The sequence below is a fragment of the Staurois parvus genome, unplaced genomic scaffold, assembly GCF_062004578.1.
Source record: "Staurois parvus isolate SC_StPar_1 unplaced genomic scaffold, SC_StPar_1.0 ptg000249l, whole genome shotgun sequence".
In the NCBI taxonomy this organism is placed as follows: domain Eukaryota; kingdom Metazoa; phylum Chordata; class Amphibia; order Anura; family Ranidae; genus Staurois; species Staurois parvus.
The window spans coordinates 10,966,692-10,988,337 of record NW_028318045.1 but is presented as its reverse complement, the minus strand read 5'-3'; the positions used below and the strand labels follow the sequence as shown (position 1 = coordinate 10,988,337).

At 39.7% G+C, this 21,646-nt stretch overlaps 1 protein-coding gene and 1 long non-coding RNA gene across 2 annotated transcripts in view; one reads left to right on the top strand and one right to left on the bottom strand.

Moving 5' to 3' along the window:
• The window catches only part of RIBC2 (RIB43A domain with coiled-coils 2), a 41,433-nt gene extending 27,175 nt beyond the window's left edge, over positions 1-14,258 (top strand). Inside the window, exons 5-7 of the mRNA XM_089680768.1 lie at positions 8,887-9,114; positions 9,752-9,918; positions 13,731-14,258. Of these exons, the coding sequence (XP_089536894.1) occupies positions 8,887-9,114; positions 9,752-9,918; positions 13,731-13,812 (477 nt within the window). The 3' untranslated portion in view covers positions 13,813-14,258. The remainder of the gene's footprint in view (positions 1-8,886; positions 9,115-9,751; positions 9,919-13,730) is intronic.
• A 2,414-nt stretch (positions 14,259-16,672) lies between these two features.
• On the bottom strand, positions 16,673-18,333 carry LOC149459771 (uncharacterized). Its single transcript, XR_016313228.1, has 2 exons — positions 18,172-18,333; positions 16,673-16,916 (listed from the first exon to the last, which is right to left on the bottom strand). It is a non-coding gene; the product is annotated as an uncharacterized LOC149459771 (long non-coding RNA).
• Positions 18,334-21,646: the final 3,313 nt, after the last annotated feature.

The window sequence follows — 21,646 nt, the reverse complement described above, 5'->3', positions numbered from 1 at the left end:
CAGATGCATTGTGAACGTGAACACAGGAGATGGGCTGCTCAGTACGTGTGGCATTCAGAGAATGCTTTGTATTTTCTCAATGAATACAAGGTATTCTCTGGATATGGTGGAGAGGGTGGTGGTGACATCCAGTTCCAGCTTCCACAGGCATCTTCCAGGTATGATATATACATAGATACATTGGTCCAAGCTGGAAGAATGTAACCATGTAAAAATATATCATGGCTGGAATTCATCGGTAGGAGATCTCCTGGGACTTCTATTCTACACTGCTATTCCACTTATACTATTCCGACTGCTAAGTCCTGAAGTGACTAGTTTCCAGCTATTCAACCAGCCCAAGGCATTGATTTGGATTGGTGGAGCTCTGCTAGAGTGAAAGTTTCACAGACTGACATAGAGTTCTGTATAAACATGCTTTCTGATTTTGTTGCCCCTCTGATAGGATCACTTTAAAGTGCACAGCCTGGAGAGTTTTTTTTTTTTTCCTTCTGCCCATTCAGATTTTTATTTATTACCTTGCCTGTCAGAACAGTATTGTGGTGTGGAAAAAGAAGCATCAACAAGGGTCAATTGATTATTATTATTATACAGGATTTATACAGCACCAACAGTTTGATCAGCGCTTTACAATATAACGGGAGACAATACAGCAACAATACAGTTCAATAAAAGAGGGAAAGGAGGGCCCTGCTCCTTGGAGCTTACAATCTAGGAGGGAGGGGCTAGTGGTACAAAAGGTAATAACTGTGGGGGATGGACTGGTTGGAAGAGTAGAAGATTCCATTATTAGCTGAGGGCAGGATAGGCTTTCCTGAAGAGAGAGGTTTTCAGAGATCGCCTGAAAGTGAGCAGAGTAGGCGATAGTCTGATAAATTGGGGTAGAGAGTTCCAGAGGATGAGGAAGCTCTGGAGAAGTGCTGGAGACGAGCATGGGAGGAGGAGACAAGGGAGCTAGAGAGCAGGAAGTCTTGCGAGGAGCGGAGAGTACGGTTTGGGTGATAATTTAGAGACAAGATTGTTGATGTAATTTGGGGCAGAGTTATAAATGCCTTTATACGTTATTGTTAATGTTTTGAATTTTATCTGTTGGGCAACGGGAAGCCAGTGCAGGGATTGGCAGAGAGGGGTGGCAGATATGGAACGGTTAGTAAGGTGGATAAGTCTGGCAGCATGAGGCATAAGGTGTAAATTAACCACTTCAATTTCACCCCATTCTTGCCCAGGCCAATTTTGAGCTTTCAGTGCAGTCACACTTTGAATGACAATTGTGCAGTCATGCAACACTGTACCCAAACTAAATTTTTATCTTTTGGTGGTATTTAATCGCCACTGGGTTTTTTTTTTTTCTTCTAAAAAAAGACAGAACATTTTGAAAAATTAAAACTTTTTTTTTTCTTTGATTCGGTTTTAAAATTTTGCAAATAAGTAATTTTTCTTCACTTATGTACACTGATGAGGCTGCACTTATGGCCAGTGATAAGCTGCACTAAAGGGGGCTGCAATGATGGGCACTGATATACTGCACTGAGGGGGCTGCAATGATGGGCACTGATATACCGCACTGAGGGGGCTGCAATGATAGTCAGGGCACTGATAAGTCCCCTGAGTATCAGTATAAATGTCCCTGTCATAGGAAAGCTTTCCTTTCCCCAGTGCTGTGACCGCAATGAGGACAGGAAATGCTGATAACCAGCATTTGTTTACCATGTAATCAGCTGTGTCCAATTACATGTAAAGAGCCAACATTTATTTATTTCAGGTACTTATATAGTGCCGTCAATTTACGTACCTCTTTACATATATATTGTACATTCACATCAGTCCCTAACCCCCAAGGGGTGTACAATCTAAGGTCCCTAACTCCCATTCATACATACACATACTAGGGCCAATTTAGACAGGATCCAATTAACCTACCAGCATGTCTTTGGAGTGTGGGAGGAAACCGGAGTACCCGGCGGAAACCCACACGGGCACAGGGAGAACATGCAAACTCCAGGCAGGAGGTGCCGTGGCTGGGATTCGAACCAACGCCCCTAGTACTGCCAGGCGGAAGTGCTAACCATTTAGCCACTGTGCTGCCCCATCATTGGCGCTTTACCCAAATCGGTGATGCGATGAGTCTGAGGGACACAGCTCACCACGGGGAATGCCCCCGGGGAATGTGAGAACATCTTATCTTGTCCTCCCAGAATCAGAGAGGTCCTGCCCGACCTATTGTAGAATGACGTTCTCCCATTCTTGCCACGCATGTGTGCCCCTGTCCGTCCATCAGACACAGCGCATCCCCGATCAGGCTAAAGCGTCATTGACTGACTCTTTACCATGTGTTCAGCTGTGTCCAATCGCAGCTGATCACATGTAAACAAATGCGGTTATCCACATTTCCTTTCCTCTGTCACAGCACTGAGGAAAGGAAAGCCGATAACCAGCTTTCCTATGACCGGGACATTTACACTGATAACCAGTTTAACTTTTTTTTTTTTTAAGCTGATAAGACAACCAGCATTTTTCAGTGATTGCTACAGATATAAGAAAAAACCTTGACTTCCACAATCATGCAAGCAGTAAAATAACTGCACATACATCCCCAATGTTGTTGCTGATGTCTGCACAGCCTTATTTGGATAAATGCCATCTGAAATGTCATCAGGATGGAGACAGTTTGTTAAATAAAAAGATTGGTTATTTTCTTTCTCTTGAACCCAATAAAACAATCAGCATGCATTCCAAAGCCAATTGTGGTTTCCCTGAAGCACTTTATAAGATCAGAGTGTCGGAGGTCATATAATTCATGGTGCTTCACTTTGCACACTTCATCTTCTATGTACAGGAATATGTTGTTATAACATGTAAAAGGCTTTGAAATTACACTGGCCGATGAAAGAATGCAGGCAAGATCAGAATGCTTCGTATTTTGGATCTCTTTCTTGAAAACGAGTAACTGATTTGTAATTAAAGAGAACCACAATTACGTCTGATGAGTCAACTCTAAACAAAAGATTTCCAGAGTCCGAGACTGTCTCCTGAGTATTGCAATCACCCCCTTCCTCCCCTTTAGCTACTCTGGTCTGCTGGTCCTCATAAACTTTAAATGTTTCAGTATGCCCATTATAAGCCCCAATAGCTGCAGCTGCAAAATCCTACTTTGCTTTTCCATGGAAACATTTGATTGCTATTCTTCCCAACTGCTAAAGATTGCTTGATCTGCTGCTGCAAGACATGGCTAATTATTGTAATGTGGAGGATTTGTTTGTCAAGTTAAAGAGTTTACTTTTCCCTCTTGAAGAATCTCTCTAAGCACTACTTGTATCTGAAACAGTAATGCAGAAACCCAAATCAATTTCACAGCCTTTTCTGTGAAAATGTATTCTCTTTCTGTAAAAATGTATTCCTATATGTTAACACCACCCAGAGAACTTTCATGTAAAGAAAACTTTCCTGAAAAAATGTTAAAAGCTATCATTGATGATTTTTTTTTTTCTGTAAAGTGCTCATTGAACCTTTTTACTTCAGTGCTTTGAGTGTTTTACTCCTTCCTGCCCACAATTTATATATTAACACTCTCCAGCATGATGCCCTGACAGTTTGCACAGTCAGATGGCTCCAAGGCCAGCTGTCACTGACAGCCTTTGTTCCCATTGCTGATCGTAACCAGTCAAAAATGTTTCTTGGTCATGTGACATATCTATAGTCATCACACAATATAGATTAAAGCCATATCTAACAGCCATTTTGAGCAAAGGATCTTTCCTTAAACCTGCATGTTAACATGAGTCAAGTGTGCATGGAGGATAGAAGAAGTAAAGCCAGACGCCCCTGTCACTGTGGAGTAATGCATGCAAACCAGGATCCTTTGGTGAGGCTAAAGAAGACTTTATAACTATAGGCACCTTTTTATAAGTAAAATTATCAGTAAGGGTCCAAAAAAAACAAACAAAAAACCACCAGTTCTATTGGCAGAAAAAAGCGCTCATATAGAGAATTTTGGACAGGCGTTTAGGAGCACTTAGCATTTTTTTTCTGCTTCTCAAAAATGCAAACCAGAAGGTGTTTTTTTTTTCCTGCCTCTGAATGCCAAGCTTAAAATATGCCTAATGTCCTAATGTGCATGGACACAGGATGTCATTAAGCTGCTTCTACAAGCAAAAACAGAAAACTGTAGAAGCAGTGTCTTTTTAAGTCCACTGTGCATGGACCCTAAAAAAACTTTAAAGCAACCCATCCCTGACCTCTGTAGCTGCTTTTAATCTGGTGTTATTCCTTCTCAAAGATCACAACATAAACTTTAAAGTTGGATTTCATGTAGTTTCTGGCAGCTTAAAACATTCTTTGTCAACCGTTTTACCCTGCAGGAATCCTTACAAAATGTAGGCAGTCTTGGGGAGCCCCTACATTTTTTGTGAGCTACAGATTTAGGGTACATAAGTATGATAAGCGAGTTGTAGATACACTAAAATGTGTTTCTTTCATGTGAAATCTGGGATGACTTTGGTGTTCCGTGACATCACTAACTTGTGTTCTGATGGTATAGCTGGCAGATGTCACCCATTTTTGGTTCTTTATAGAAATAATTTAGTGTGCATAATCTAGGCACAGGTTCACTTCAGATCTAATACCTATAGTTCTAGTTTGTTCTGAAAAATTGTAGAAAGGAACACTTGAATGAGTCTTTTTACAGACAGTTGAAAACCTTTTTAACCAACGACCTAGTAGTACTAAGAAGTAAATGCTGCTGTACTTATAATATTTTTTATTGATTGTATGTAGTTGTGACCAGAAGGAAATATTTTTTGGCAGGTGGTTTCTTTTTCCATTAACAGTTTACTCCTATAAATCAAGTTTTTGCCTCTGTTTTGCAATGTATGTTAGGTATTTGCAGCCGGTATTATCTGCTGGCAGCCTTTGCAAATTGCCGGTAGGTAAATCTGATCAGGATCTAGTCTGCAGTTGCACTCTGCAAGGACATTTATTCCAGAGCTTAATAACTGAGGCTGCGTTGCCTTCTAATATCCAATCATGTGCAAGCAAAAATGGTGTGTTTTTTTTTTTTTTTTTTTTCATTTTCCTTGCATGTGATTGGTTATTCTTTTCAAAGTGAAGCTTCGCCGAATTTACCTGCAAAGTGCACAGTGTATTCACCTTTAGAAAATCAACCCCTAGAGTGCTAGAGTACTGCAATTTTTAAGTGCTTTTTAAATTTTGCATTTGTAGTGTTTTTAGTGCTGCACCAACCTATATTAATGTTTAGACAATGCAAATCTGCTTTAACCAATTTATGTCTGCCCATAATGCACTGCGGACAGGTGGCTGCTGTAGACAAAGCGACATACAGGTACGTCTCTGCCTTCTTCGGGGTTTTGGGCGCACGCCTCACCCGCCGGCATCCATTGTGATTGTGCACAGCAGGAGCCTGTCAGCAAGTCCCAATGATTCTTGGCTAGGACCTGCTAATCAACTGTGTACAATTACAGCCCAGAGCTCTGTGTTGGTAAACAACACAGAGCCGTGAACAGAAGGAGTGATCTGTCAGTTTCTCATCCCTGCATGATAACCCCTTACCAGCCAGTGTCAGTAGTACAGTGACAGTTTAAAGTATTATCAATGATCACTGTATTAATGTCTCTGGAGATGTTCGTGGCAGTTGGAGGCAGATTGCCTGCCGCAGGCCCAGTATAAGTTACTGATCACCGCAATTAGTAGTATTAAAACAAAATAAAAAATACCGTATACAGTTGTGTTCAAAATAATAGCAGTCAGACATCACTAACCTGATCAATCACTGTTTTTGGTGGAAATGATATTTCTACATGGCAAATAATTTACTAGCAGGTGTAGTAGAGTAATAGAAATCCAACTGACCCAACAGTCATGACGTGCATGCTGCTGATTCTGTGTAATTGAATCACTAATTGAAAGGGGCATGTTCAAAATAATAGCAGTGTGGAGTTCTATTAGTGAGGTCATTCATTCTTTGAAAAACAGGTGGCAATTATTGCCCTTATTTAAGGAAGGAAGGCAGCAAATGTTGTACATGCTGGTTACAGTGTATTTCTCTCTGAAATTCTGAGGAAAATGGGTCGTTCCAGACTTTGTTCAGAAGAACAGCGTACCTTGATTAAAAAGTTGATTGGAGAGGGGAAAACATCTAAAGAAGTGCAGAAAATGATAGGCTGCTCATCTAAAATGATCGCAAATACTTTAAAATGGCAACCAAAACCTGAAAGACGTGGAAGAAAGCGAAAAACTACCATTGGAATGGTTAGAAGAATAGCCAAAATGGCTAGGACTCAGCCAACAATCGGCTCCATGAAGATCAAAGAAGGTCTAAAGTTACTAAGGTCTAAGCATCATGATATGGGGATGTTTCTCATACTACGGTGTTGGGCCTATTTATCGCATACCAGGGATCATGGATCAGTTTGAATACATCAGAATACTTGAAGAGGTCATGCTGCCTTATGCTGAAGAGGAAATGCCCTTCAAATGGGTGTTCCAACAAGACGACGACCCCAAACACACCAGTAAACGTGCAACATCTTAGTTCCAGACCAACAAGATTGACGTTATGGAGTGGCCAGCCCAATCCCCGGATCTTAATCCAATAGAAAACTTGTGGGGTGACATCAAAAATGCAGTTTCTGAGGCAAAACCAAGAAATAGAGAAGAACTGTGGAATGTAGTCCAATCATCCTGGGCTGGAATACCTGTTCACAGGTGCCAGAAGTTGGTTGACTCCATGCAACACAGATGTACAGCAGTTCTCAGAAACAGTGCTTATACAACTAAATATTAAGTGATTCAAAGGAAAGCAAAATCTTCAAACATTTTTCAGTTTATATAGTGAATGTTTGAGTTTGTAAAGAAGAGTACAAACACTGCTATTTTTTTGAACAATCTAATATTCACTTTTCTTCAATTTTTTTAGAGGAACAACACATTTGCTATATTTTTCTTCATGTTTTGATTTGGAATAGAATGTGTAGTGTTCCCAATGCATTTGTGTGTATGGAAATAAAAGTTATTAGAAGGATTTAAGCTTTATTCACTTTTTTCAACACACTGCTATTATTTTGAACACAACTGCATATACTATAGTTTGTAGGCACTATAACTTTCATGCAAACCAATCAATATACACTTAATGGGATTTTTTTTTTCATTAAAGACATGTAGAAGAATACATTTTGGCTACAATTTATGAAGAAAATATATTTTTTTTATTTTTATTAGCAGAAAGTAAAAAAATATTGGTTTCCTTTCACAATTTTCAGTCTTTTTTAGTTTGAATCGCAAAAAAATAAAAAAAAACCCAATAGTGATCAAATACCACCAAAAGAAAGGTCTATTTCTGTAAAAAAAATGCTATAAAATTTGGGCACAGTATTGCATGACCATACAATTAGCAGTTAAAAACGCACAGTGTGGTAGAGCAAAAAATGCCTGGTCATGATGGGGGGTAAAATCTTCTGCTGCTCAATTGATTAAAGTGACACAACTAGAAAAACAAAAAAAAAAAATAATTTATTATATCTGACCCTGATGTCCAGGTGTTGTTGCAGAAAGTCCCTATTGGTCCATCTGATTAACACGGCTAGGGTCTGTGTAGCTCAAACGTGGGAGTGTACTGAACCTCCCTTGGTAGGTAAGTGGTTTGCTGTAATCGGGAGACCCAATTGATGGAGGACCTTACTGCAGCCTTGACGCAAAGGGAGGAACAGCAACAGAAGACTTGGTGTTGTTGGACAGCTATCTCTGGCTCTCAAGCCTGACACACATATCTTACTAATGATGGTTAGTCCTGAGTGGATCTCAGAGTGCGTGGGATCCCCATTGGGGGCGATACCTTGATGTATCTCACAGTGCTCGATAATACACTTCTCACATTGTAGGGTACTTCCTATAGACACCACAATGTTTTCCCCTTTGTGCGCTGGATATCCCTGTAAGGATTTCTCCCTCCTTCAGCTGCTCAAAAAATCCCTTGCATATTCCTTAAACGTTCCCAATCTCCAAACCTCAAATGCAACCTTTCTTCTGGCCTCTTCTCCCTTCAGGGATTTTTTGAGCTGCTGAAGGAGGGAGAAATCCCTGCAGGGATATCCAGCGCACAAAGGGGAAAGCATTGTGTCTATAGGAAGTACCCTACATCCATCCTAGACTGCAGCAATTTTGGCAGGTTCCAGGATATTTATTAGGCATAGAAAGAGGTGAGCGTACATCTTAATTGATTGAAGGATTCACGGAAAGTCACTATTTGATGTTTTTGATCACTTCATCACTATTATTGGACTATTATTTGAATAATGGGACTATTATTTTGATTCTTCTTTTTTAAATCACGATCACACAATTTGTATTTAATTATCTGTCGATTATTTATTCTGATTAATTAGTTTTTGATTGTAGTCACTCATTATATATTTTATCTTGGTAGTTTGGAGCGCAACATTTACTGATATATGATTTGATCACCTGTGTGGTTTTTATTTTTTGCGTTAACAAAAAAAGACTGACAATTTTGAGGAAAAAAACTGTATTTTTGACTTTTTGCTATTTACACATGTCCAGTAAAAAAAAATTAATTTCGTCATAATTTCACACAATGCTCCTTCCAAAAAGTAGTGGAAAAAGAAGAGCTCGCGGAGAACTTTACAAGGAGACAGGAAAATATAGAACGAAACAATTTCATAAAAAATAGATTAGAGCCATTAAGGTATTGTTTAGTGTCTGTTTACTGTAACTTCACACTTTCAACTTGAGAGGATCAAAGACAATATATTTTTATAGTGGACATCTGATTACCTTTTTAAACATATACAGTGTTCACATTATCTTTAAACAGGTTGACCGGTTTATATAGTTATTTTTGCTTTCATCTAGGTGGAAGAATCATTAGAAAGAAGAAAGTTAGAGAAGCAACAGGAAGAAGAGGACAATTCTGTAGAAATCTCCAACCTCGTTGAAGGAGACCTTCTTTCTGAAAACCCCGCCCAAGCAATAAATGCATTTGGCCCACATCGCATAGTTGCTGATCGCTGGAAAGGAATGAGACCAGAACAGCTGGAGGAAATTATTAATGGTCAGCAGCAACAGATACAGGAAAAGATGGTATGGATCATACAAAAAATAGCCAACATATGTCAAAGCCCAGCTCCAAACCTCAGAAACCCATTGAGTGGAATTTACTAGGACTGGAGCAGACAGAATCTGAAGCAGCCGTGCATTGTAACCAATCAACCTATAGCTTTCATTTTCAAAACTTAATTAAATGTGCTGAAGTTAGAAGCTGCATAGTTACTGTGTACAACTGCTCCAGTTTTAGTCAATTCCTCACCATTATTTTTAATACATTTCCAGGGCAAGGTTGCATTTCCATGTTTCAGCCCACATTAGAGAGTGTTAGCTTGATGTAGGTGGGCCCAATCCCACAAAAAAAGAAAAAAACTTTAGTTGTTAGATTCATTGTAACCCCAGAGATACTGTTTAAAAAATTTAGGGGAGGTGGGGGGGGGCCCTTCCTGCCGGAAATCCTTCATACGAAATATCTTATTAGTTCATTTCATAAAATCATCAGAGACTTCACATGTCATTCAACGTTTCATTGGATTTGATTTTTGAATTAATTGAATTTCCTGAATGAAAACCACATTCACTGTTAGAATTTCATTTGTGCAAGAAAAAATTTCCATTTTGCTCCTTTATGTTGATTTGTTGACAGCAAAGCTTTTTTTTTTTTTTTCTACAGAGACTGAAGGAAGAAGAGAGACAAAGGCAGGCAGAGTGGGACCGCAGAAGGGCACAAGAAGCCCGAGCCATGGTGCTACTTGAAAGACAACAAAAACGTCAGGAGAAGGAACTGCGTAAAGAGCAGGATCACATCAACCTGCAGTTGGCACAGGCCCACAAAGCCCAGTAAGTATCACCATCGTAATTTGAGCAAACTGAACGTGGAAAGTGCAGAACAAATGATGTTTGTCCATTTACCCTATATAGAATAAAGTTTGTGGACATCTGATAATCACAACTTCCTGAATGGTCTAAAGTATGTAGAGATCCCTCAAAATAATCATGTTCAGGTGTTTCCAGTGAGGGATATAGTTAATGCTACAACCTACAAAACCATTTTAAACAGTTGTGCACATTCAGCCTTTTGTTGTAATTGTTTTGGGAAGGCCCTTTTTGTTCCAGCATAATTGTGCCCCTCTGCACAAAGCCAGCTCAATAAAGACATGGTTTGACCAGATTGTTATGGAATGGATATTCAACAAGTTCATGTAGCTGTAAAAGTCATGTTCCCACAAATGTTTCTCTATATACACCCTGTTCCAAATTATTATGCAAATTCTATTTAAGTGTCACAAAGATTAAATATTTTGTTTTTCAGTTTAACTCATGGATGATATTGTGTCTCAGGGCTCTTTTGATCACTGAAAACAATCTCGGACACCTGTGATAATTAGATTGGCCGGTGAACCCAATTTAAGGAAAAACTACTAAAGGAGGGTGTTCCACATTATTAAGCAGAGCACCATTTTCAAGCAATATGGGGAAGAAAAAGGATCTCTCTGCTGCCGAAAAGAGTGAAATAGTTCAATGCCTTGGACAAGGTATGAAAACATTAGATATTTCACGAAAACTTAAGAGTGATCATCACACTCTTAAGAGATTTGTGGCTGATTCAGAGCACAGACGGGTTCGTGCAGATAAAGGCACATTGAGGAAGATTTCTGCCAGATCCATGCATTGGATCAAGAAAGCAGCTGCTAAAATACCATTACATAGCAGCAAACAGATATTTGAAGCTGCTGGTGCCTCTGGAGTCCCACGGACATAAAGGTGTAGAGTCCTCCAGAGTCTTGCAACTGTGCATAAACCTTCTTTTCTGCCACCATTAACCAATGCTCACACGCAGAAACAGCTGCATTGGGCAGAAAAATACATGAAGACTAATTTTCAAACAGTCCTGTTCACTGATGAGTGCCGTGCAACCCTGGATGGTCCAAATGGATGGAGTAGTGGATGGTTGGTGGACGGCCACCCTGTTCCAAAAAGGCTGCGACGTCAGCAAGGCGTTGGTGGAGTCATGTTTTGGGCCGGATTCATGGGAATAGAGCTGGTCGGCCCCTTTAGGGTCCCCGAAGGTGTAAAGATGACCTCTGCTTTCCGTAATAAAATCATCTTCATGCACGACAATGCACCATCTCATGCTGCAAAGAATACCTCTGCATCAATGGCTGCTCTGGGGATAAAAGGAGAGAAAATCATGGTTTGGCCTCCACCCTCCCCTGACCTCAATCTTATTGAGATCCTTTGGAGCATCCTCAAGCAAAAGATCTATGAGGGTGGGACGCAGTTTACATCCAAACAGCAGCTCTGGGAGGCTATTCTGACATCTTGCAAACAAATTCAAGTAGAAACTGTCCAAAAACTCACAAGTTCAATGGATGCAAGACTTGGGAAGCTGCTATCAAATAAGGGGTCCTATGTTAAAATGTAACGTGACCTGTTAAAATGTTTAAAAAGTTAAAATGTTGTTTAGAAGTTTTGATTGAAATAGCTTTTGATTTCAATAAATATGCTGCAAACACAACAGATGACAATTTTCAGTTCTTTACAACCTATAAAGTGTTTTGAAACTTACTGTGCGTAATAATTTGGAACAGTGCATTGTAAGTTTATGTTTAAAAAAAATACTGTTCTCATTAGGAAGTTTGTTAAATAAAATTTGAATTGTACTCTTAATAGTTGATAACATGAGAATTATGCTGACTGTTATTTACATCAATTATTTAGGTAAATGAGAAAAATATAATTTGGAACAGGGTGTAGTGTATGTATCTGCCTTGAACTCTACAGCTGTTAGGGATGAGCTATCCTCTGCATTTTTTTCATATTAGATGATAGTTTATAGTTCTACAAATTAAAGTGCTGTGAGGTCTATCCCATTGCACCACACATGGCCTCTTTTTCATGCAATTTTTCTGCAGCAGCAAAATGCAGCTCAGTCATCGCACTCTTATGAAGCTTGTACAAGCATGTGTAAGTGCAGTTCCACTCCCTGACAAGGGAAATGGTACTGTGAGGAACACATGAGTCCTATACATTACTCCCCATTTTAGTCCTCCTGTCATTTTTTTACTAAACTCTTCCTGTACATGGTCAAACTTCTCTGCAGTTAACTTGCTTAATTAAAGAACCAGAAACCCATTCCTTATTGCCTAATAATATTTAAAGCAGTATTAAACCCATAACTTTAATATACACTGCTCAAAAAAAGGAAAGGAACACTTTGAAAACGTATCAGATCTCAGTGGGGAAAAATATTATGCTGGATATCAATACTGATATGGACTGGTTAATGTGGAACGTAAGGTTGCCCTATCATTTGATGGAAATGAAAATTATCAACCTACAGAGGACTGAATTCAAAGACACCCGGAAAATCCATGTGAAAAAATGATGCAGCGGGCTAGTCCATTTTGCTGATATTTCATTGCAGCAACTCAAAATGGTACTCAGCAGTTTGTATGGCCCCCACATGCTTGTATTTATGCCTGACAATGTCAGGGCATGCTCCTAATGAGACAACGGATGTTTTTTTTTCCGTTCAACCTGGTGGGTTGAACAACAAAAAACCTGAATGTGTGTACCAGGTTTAAGTGACAGCAGGAGCAGGTAGCTTGTATTAAGCTACCTGTCTATGACAAGGGATAATATTATATTACTATCCTGTCTGAAAATCTGCAAAACAGTGTTTTAGGTCTTTTTTTACTTTTTTTTTTTTTTTCTTATTGGAGTAACAATTGTGATCTCTGAGTCTGATAATATGTACCAGATTCCACCTCTAATAGTATATACATCTCTTTTGTCTATTATGAGTTAGATATTTTGTTCCCTAACCATATAGCTGGTTATTTATATTAACCACTGCATATAGATATTCAAGAATATTTTTTTTTTTTAACTTTACATAACTAAATTATACACCAAACATCGATTCAATAATAGTTATTCAATTATGAATATAATTGTTAGTTGCAGCCCTAAATTTATTGCAACTTGCCTGTCATTTGATGTGGAGGCTGCATTCGTTTTTTCCCCATCTGTTTTTCACCTTGTGATCTAGCCAGTAACGCACCTTCCTGTATAAAGCCGGCCATGGATGGATTGAAATTAGGCCAGTTCAGCAGGAACCTGCTGAATTTCAATACATGTATGGGCAGGCTAGTTGTACTGGAGTCGATCTCTCAGTCAGCTTCAGTAAAACCAGCCTCATAGGTTTTTATTGCCTGATCACTGTTGGCGGTCTTAGCTGCTAGCAGTGATCATGTTTTCTGCTGGCAGGGAAGGCTCTCTGCGATCCTTGCAAGCAGAATACAATAGCACTGCAGGAGGGATTCCCTCATCAACACAATCCGTTTGTGTTGATGGGGGAATCAAGCAATTTTCTTTAATTCAACTCATGGTTGAAGAAAAGAAAATTGCATAATATATGGCCTCTCTTGAGAGTTCCCCCACTTCTAGATGAAGTTTATTGGAGAGCTTATTCTCTTGAAAAATCAGACTTACTGCCAGGATCACCAGGTGAAAACGAAAGAAAGCCTAAAATAGAAAACAAATGCAGCCATCACAACAAAGAATTGGTAAGTGACATCATAATAAATGTTCGCTTTTGGGTTTAATGTCGCTTTAACCATCTTTTCTTTTTTTTTTTTTTCTCCCAGGAAAAATTACTTCAACAATGAGGTCTTCACTAATGTGCCAACCGGTGCTTATTTTGACCAGTTTAATACAACTAGCCGATGAAGGTGGAATTAATGAACAATTGTGGAATCCCAAAAATGTGTGCTTGCTGTGGTTCCTTCTATACATATAGTTATTGTACTAAGCATCTGTTTTTCTCATCTTTCTCTTACAAATGTACTGTAAACCAACTGCTGCAAACCTTTTAACTGTGTGTGAGAGATGATGTTTTCAAGACTGCTGCATTTACAACTTCATTGTATGTGTAATGAGAAAAAGAAGTATGGTCCCAACCACTAGAGTATGTAATGTTGAAGGCAAAGTGTGGCATGTTATGGGTAAAGCAAGGTATGTGGTTAGCTGTGCTCTGCATAGCCCTTCCACGTTATATCTACATTTGCAATACTGTGGAAATGCACTACTGCAAATTTTTAATTTTGGTGCTGTTGTATGGGGTTAGGGTTTTTTTTTTCTGTAAACCAAATTTAAATGAACATCTTTTTAAAGTGTGTGGGTTGCATATATTGGACAATGTGTCATTGGATGGTTTGGTAAGCTACATAAATTGGGAAAAGTACAGTATATAGGACTTTGACAGTGGATGGGAGTGCTGAAGTGTGTGACATTGGATGTCCATAGTGAACTGCATAATATTGTATAGATGCAGGGAGGGGTAGAATGTGAGATGAGCACCATGAACTGTGTAATAATGAATGGGGTTAGTAAGATACAGTATATGACGTAGGATGGCAGCAATAACCTAAAACATGATCAGGTAGGAAATACATGAAATTAAGAGAATTGGTAATACCATGAAATGTATTAGGCGTAAAAAGGGAAAGTGTACAGTCAGGTCCATAAATATTGGGACATCGACACAATTCTAACATTTTTGGCTCTATACACCACCACAATGGATTGGAAATTAAACAAACAAGATGTGCTTTAACTGCAGACTGTCAGCTTTAATTTGAGGGTATTTACATCCAAATCAGGTGAACGGTGTAGGAATTACAACAGTTTGCATATGTGCCTCCCACTTATTAAGGGACCAAAAGTAATGGGACAATTGGCTTCTCAGCCGTTCCATGGCCAGGTGTGTGTTATTTCCTCATCCCAATTACAATGAGCAGATAAAAGGTCCAGAGTTCATTTCAAGTGTGCTATTTGCATTTGGAATCTGTTGCTGTCAACTCTCAAGATGAGATCCAAAGAGCTGTCACTATCAGTGAAGCAAGCCATCATTAGGCTGAAAAAACAAAACAAACCCATCAGAGAGATAGCAAAAACATTAGGCGTGGCCAAAACAACTGTTTGGAACATTCTTAAAAAGAAGGAACGCACCGGTGAGCTCAGCAACACCAAAAGACCCGGAAGACCACGGAAAACTGTGGTGGATGAGCGAAGAATTCTTTCCCTGGTGAAGAAAACACCCTTCACAACAGTTGGCCAGATCAAGAACACTCTCCAGGAGGTAGGTGTATGTGTGTCAAAGTCAACAATCAAGAGAAGACTTCACCAGAGTGAATACAGAGGGTTCACCACAAGATGTACACCATTGGTGAGCCTCAAAAACAGGAAGGCCAGATTAGAGTTTGCCAAACAACATCTAAAAAAGCCTTCAAAGTTCTGGAACAACATCCTATGGACAGATGAGACCAAGATCAACTTGTACCAGAGTGATGGGAAGAGAAGAGTATGGAGAAGGAAAGGAACTGCTCATGATCCTAAGCATACCACCTTATCAGTGAAGCATGGTGGTGGTAGTGTCATGGCGTGGGCATGTATGGTTGCCAATGGAACTGGTTCTCTTGTATTTATTGATGATGTGACTGCTGACAAAAGCAGCAGGATGAATTCTGAAGTGTTTTGGGCAATATTATCTGCTCATATTCAGCCAAATGCTTCACAACTCATTGGACGCTGCTTCACAGTACAGATGGACAATGACCCAAAGCATACTGCAAAAGCAACCAAAGAGTTTTTTAAGGGGAAGAAGTGGAATGTTCTGCAATGGCCAAGTCAATCACCTGACCTGAATCCGATTGAGCATGCATTTCACTTGCTGAAGACAAAACTGAAGGGAAAATGCCCCAAGAACAAGCAGGAACTGAAGACAGTTGCAGTAGAGGCCTGGCAGAGCATCACCAGGGATGAAACCCAGCGTCTGGTGATGTCTATGCGTTCCAGACTTCAGGCTGTAATTGACTGCAAAGGATTTGCAACCAAGTATTTAAAAAGTGAAAGTTTGATTTATGATTATTATTCTGTCCCATTACTTTTGGTTCCTTAATAAGTGGGAGGCACATATGCAAGCTGTTGTAATTCCTACACCGTTCACCTGATTTGGATGTAAATACCCTCAAATTAAAGCTGACAGTCTGCAGTTAAAGCATATCTTGTTTGTTTCATTTCAAATCCATTGTGGTGGTGTATAGAGCCAAAAATGTTAGAATTGTGTCGATGTCCCAATATTTATGGACCTGACTGTATATGCATATATAGAGATAGGACTGAACATAATTGTGTAACCCCTTATCCTCCTTTTAGGCATAACAGTTCGGCATGAAAACAGTAAGCAATCTATCCATAAAATGCTGATGTCTAAATTGCAGAAATATCTTTGTGTATATATATATATATATATATATATATATATGTGTGTGTGTTTGTGTGTATTATCCCAGATCTGCACTATACAGCCTTGCGCAGCGGGCAGTGTTAAGTCTCAGATCAGAAATACATATCAGTTGTTTGTTTTTTGTACATAGTAGTTGACATTTTTATGCAGTGATTGCTTGCTCTTTAGCTTTTTTGGAGTTCATTAACACTTCAAGCTTCACAGGATGAATTCCAAAATGTCATGCTGTTTTCATTGTAATTAGCTTACAGGTCAGCTTAATGAGTTGCTTAAGACATCATAAAGAGGACGTACTGAGTGTTTATTATTTTTAAAGAACATCTACATAGACAAAGGAATAACATGATGTAACATCACTACCAGCTATATAGCAGATGTGAAGTGTAGATGTATACAAACACGCATACGAATCCCGCAAGGAAGAGGAGTAGAGTGAAGAGGATAGTATACACACAGCTGAGGACTGCCAAGTTTCTATGGAGTTTGGTCCCAAGCAGAGCCATTGTGACTGCAAACTTCAGCTGCCCTGGAATTCAAAGATTTAGTTTTCTTAAACAACAATATATAGTTCTAAAAACCACTGCGATATAACACTACATTTTAGATTTGTAGTTTTATTTTGATTTAAGATTATTCAGTTGGCATGCAGTGCCCCTTCCTAACCTGCAGATGGCAACATTGCATATTTTGTCTACAAGAATTACCTTTATCTATTATTATTATACAGGATTTATATATTGCCAACAGTTTGCTCAGCGCTTTACAATATAAGGGAAAACAATACAGCAATGATACAGTTCAATACAAAAGGGTTAGGAGGGCCCTGCTCCTTTCTATGCATATTATTGGGAGTTGTGGCACCTGTGTGCTAAAACAGGCAATATATATTTCTATAAAAAATATAAATAGCAGCATCTGAAAAGCTTTGTGATTTTCACAGAGAACTGTCTTAAAGCGGAGTTCCATTGAATAAACAAAAATAAAAAGCTACGAAAAGCTGCTAAAATATAGATACTTACCTGTCCCTCAGTCCAGCGGACCTCACCATGACTGATTTCACCGGCCATCTTCTCTCCCTCAGGTTGGCATCTTCTGTGTGAACACCCAGCTGTGACAACTTATGGGTGCCCACCGCGCATGCGCGAGTAGCGCTACACTTTGTGAATGGTCCCGTAGTCTTTTCCTGTCACGTGTCCCAGAAGACTATAGGGAGAACAACTTCCAATCGCCTTAGGCGATTGCAGTGGGAGTGGGTACCTGTCAATCTTTAATGGGGAGCGGGGGACAAAGGCTTAAAGCGGAACTTCCTCTTTTGGGTGGAGCTCCGCTTTAAAGCCTGCCATTCTGGTTTTTAGTAGTTTTGCCTTTACGCAGAAATCTTTAAAGCCAGGCAACAAGGCATCAAGCATTTTCAGAAGGAGATCAGCAATGGCAGCCTACTCATTTCTGTCAGTTCAGGTTCTATTGAAAGAAAAAAAACATTTTGAAAGTATGATCTGTGTTGCCCAAATAGCTTTCTGGTTGAAACTACTTTCAGCAGTGCAGGTGTGTTGTAGCTTGGTGTCAGGGCCACTTTCTAGATGAATTAATGAATTAGATGAAAATGGTGAACTGACAAGGCTGCCCATTGCTGCTGGCACAAAGCGCGATCCTCAACACCAGCACAATAAAAACGTTCCGATAAAAAGAGTTCCATAGGCTACAATCACATTTTTCTTTCCTACACCTTTATATTTCAGCCCCATTGTTATCAATGCTCTCTACAATACCAGGATACTCACAGGTGCTTCTTTTTGTTTCTCTGGCCTGCAGATTCTTGTCAGTGTTCCATGTTCTTTTCACAAATCATCCCCCTTCTATCTGGCCAGCAATCAGCAGGGGCTAATCACAGCAAGGTCACATGACAACTGGCAGGGCTCAGCTCTTTCATCCTCTGCAGGAAATTACACTCTGTACAGGATTACAGACATATTTCTCAGATAGAAACTGGGTCTGCAAATAACTTTATCCTTTTAGGATTTATTTAAGTCCTTTACCAATATAAATTATCATGCCTGCACAATAAGGAAGAGCACAGTGACCCAAGAGTAACCAATCGGAATTATGTTTTATTTATTTCACTCTAAAAAAACAATCTACAGGGTAAAGCAGTTTGTATTCCAACATTGCTCTTTGGACTTAATGAAAAGGAACCAAACTAAAAGAATGCCGATTTTGCTATTTTATAGAAATGTCTACAAATGTTAATTGTTTCTAAGCAGTACCCAGAAAAATCTACCTTTGGCTTGAATTTCTCTTTAAAAACAGTGTTTGAGTGTGCCTATGCTCTCCTGTGCCTACAGCCTCATAAATATATATCAGCAGTGTGAGATCTAAGCATGATTGCTGGCCGATGTGACCCGTTGCTTCCCTTTAACTGACTCTTAGTGAGTTGTTGCTATCACTGACATTATGTGGGGCACTACTCCCCCCATTGTTACCAACAACTCCTTCCACTGACACATATGATGGGGCATAATTCTTCCCATGAACACCACTGGTGAGGCACTATTCTTTCCACTGACACCATCATTGGGGCATGAGTCTCCCAACTGACACAAATGATAGGGCAATAATCCTCTCACTGATACCAACAATGGAGCCCTATTCCTGCAACTGATACCAATGATGGAATGCTTTTCCTTCTATTGCCACCAAGGATGGGGCATTATTCCTCTTACTGATACCTATGATGGAGCAGTATTCATCCCAGTGATACCCATGATGGACACTATTCCTCACACTGACACCAATAATGGGACACTGTTCCTCCCACTAACACCAATAATGGGGCCTCATAAAACTTTAGGTTTCAGCTCAAGCTCATGTAAATCCATCCGGTGATTTCTGCAATGGGTGCTGGCTGGGCAGGAGTCCGTCTACACTCCTCACATAGTGTGAATTTGCATACAGAAAGATCCCAAACACCGCACATCTAGCAAAGCCATTAGTTAACAGATGAAAGCAGCTTGAGCCACACATGGCAATGAATGAAGTTGGCTGAGGCTGCTTTCAACTGTTTACTAATGGCTTTGCTAGATGTGCAATGTTGGGGATCTTTTAGCATATCCACCAATAATGGGGCACTATTTTACTGACACCAATGATGTTGCATTATTCCTCCTCCCACTGACAACAGCCACTAAGTAATTTTTTTTACTTCCACTGACCAACCCTGAGGCCTTTTTTCTTTTTTTTTTTTTTACTCCCATTGACCACCAAGCCTGAGGCATTGTCTATTCCTATTAACCACTGATGCTAGGCATTTTCTTCCCCTACTGGTCACAGTCTGGCTCCCATAAATCTGGAGGACAGTGAACTGACCCTTTATTTTGAAAACAGGGATTCCCCGATCTAAGGCACTGCTACCTCTGACTGTTAATCTAAAAAGAATTGTTGCATTGTAAAATTTGTGGGGGGGTAGGGGATACATAAATATCCAGAGTAATTAGCCCAAGGTGCTATAGGACCTCTTATTTACATTCAGTATAATTGCCAGTTTATATCTACAAATCAGTATTGCTAAAATTCAACTTGTCAGTAATCCTCTTGTCAGATGAAAAATCTCAGGTACTATAACTCTGAGTCTCAATATTAAGTCATCCGCATTACTTCACAAATAAGTGACTTTTTGTGTTGGTCTATCACATAAAATCCCAATAAAATACATTTACGTTTTTGGCTGTAACATGACAAAATGTGGAAAATTACAAGGGGTATGGATTACTTTTTCAAGGCACTGTAAGGGCAGCACCATGAAGATGCTCTGAATGGATAATATCCACAGCATGCCTACGTGCATATACAGTGGATATAAAAAGGCTACACACCCCTGTTAAAATGTCAGGTTTCTGTGATGTACAAAAATGAGACAAAGATAAATAATTTCAGATCTTTTTCCACCTTTAATGTGACCTACAAACTACAACTCAGTTGAACAACAAACTGAAATCTTTTAGGTGGAGGGAAGTAAAAATTAAAAACTAAAATAATATGGTTGCATAAGTGTACACACCCTTAAACTAATACTTTGTTGAAGCACCTTTTGATTTTACTGCAGCACTCAGTCTTTTTGGGTATGTGTCTATCAGCATGGCACATCTTGACTTGGCAATATTTGCCCACTCTTTTTTTTTTGTTTTTTTGTCAGCAGTTTTTTCCTTTCGCCTGTGACCAGTGTGTGTACATGATCCGTTCTGTGGTTTGTGGCTGTCTCTGGTCTCATGGCTGGCTATGGCATCCACACATACACTGCAGAGGGCCTCTTGTGGTGGCCATATTTGTCAAGGCATGTCCAGGTTCATGTATGTGCAAGGTGGGTTTGCGCTAGAAACATCTTCTGTTTTTCCTTGCTTATACTACAGAAGAATGAGGGGGGATGATTCAGGCACATGACCATGATCTATTTGCTTCTTTCTCTGAGTCTTTAATTTTACTTTCTGTGCAGTGCTGACATCCTTGCTCCAACATGAGCCCTCTGTCCCATAACCAAGACCTCCCATGTGCTCAGGTAGGGACCATCAGTGTGGTAAGTAAGAGGAAAAAGTGCGTTTCCAGGAGTGTGGCCTTCATCTTCTGGTACAACCCAGCTCGCTCTTGCTTAAAGTCAAGCTAAAATAGCATTGCCATGGCAGGACAAGTCCAATGGCTCTTCCACCCCCGCAGGTCTCACCTAGGATGCATATAAAGTTCCCAGTGAGTGTTGGCATCTCTGCTTCCCTGAGCTCCAAGAGTTACAAAGGGTAAAAAGTGCTGAGCCTGCGGCATGGACCTAATACCAGATAACATATCTGATGATATTGCTGAAATCTCTTTGACAACGGAGGCTTGGAGCCAGCAAGTTATAGTCTTTCATGGACAAGTAGTTAAAGTTACTAAATCCCGGACCCTGCATTCACTATATCTGATCTCCCACAGTACACACAAGATGGAAATATGATTATAATTATTTTAGTAAATCTAAACTGCTGAATTCCTTTTCTCATCAGTATTTAGAGCAGTCTTGTGATTTCTATCAGTGTCCAGCTGAGCACTGGTTAAAGCTTGTAGAAGTTTTATTTCTGCTGTAGGGGGATGTGAAACCTCTGACCCTCTTTCAGCACAGAGCCAATCAGCTCTGTCCAGATCACATGCACCCTTCCAAAAAAAAAAAAAGACCTCTCTAGCAATACACCAAACTGAGCATATGCATGTGACCATGGGTTCAGTCTGTATCAG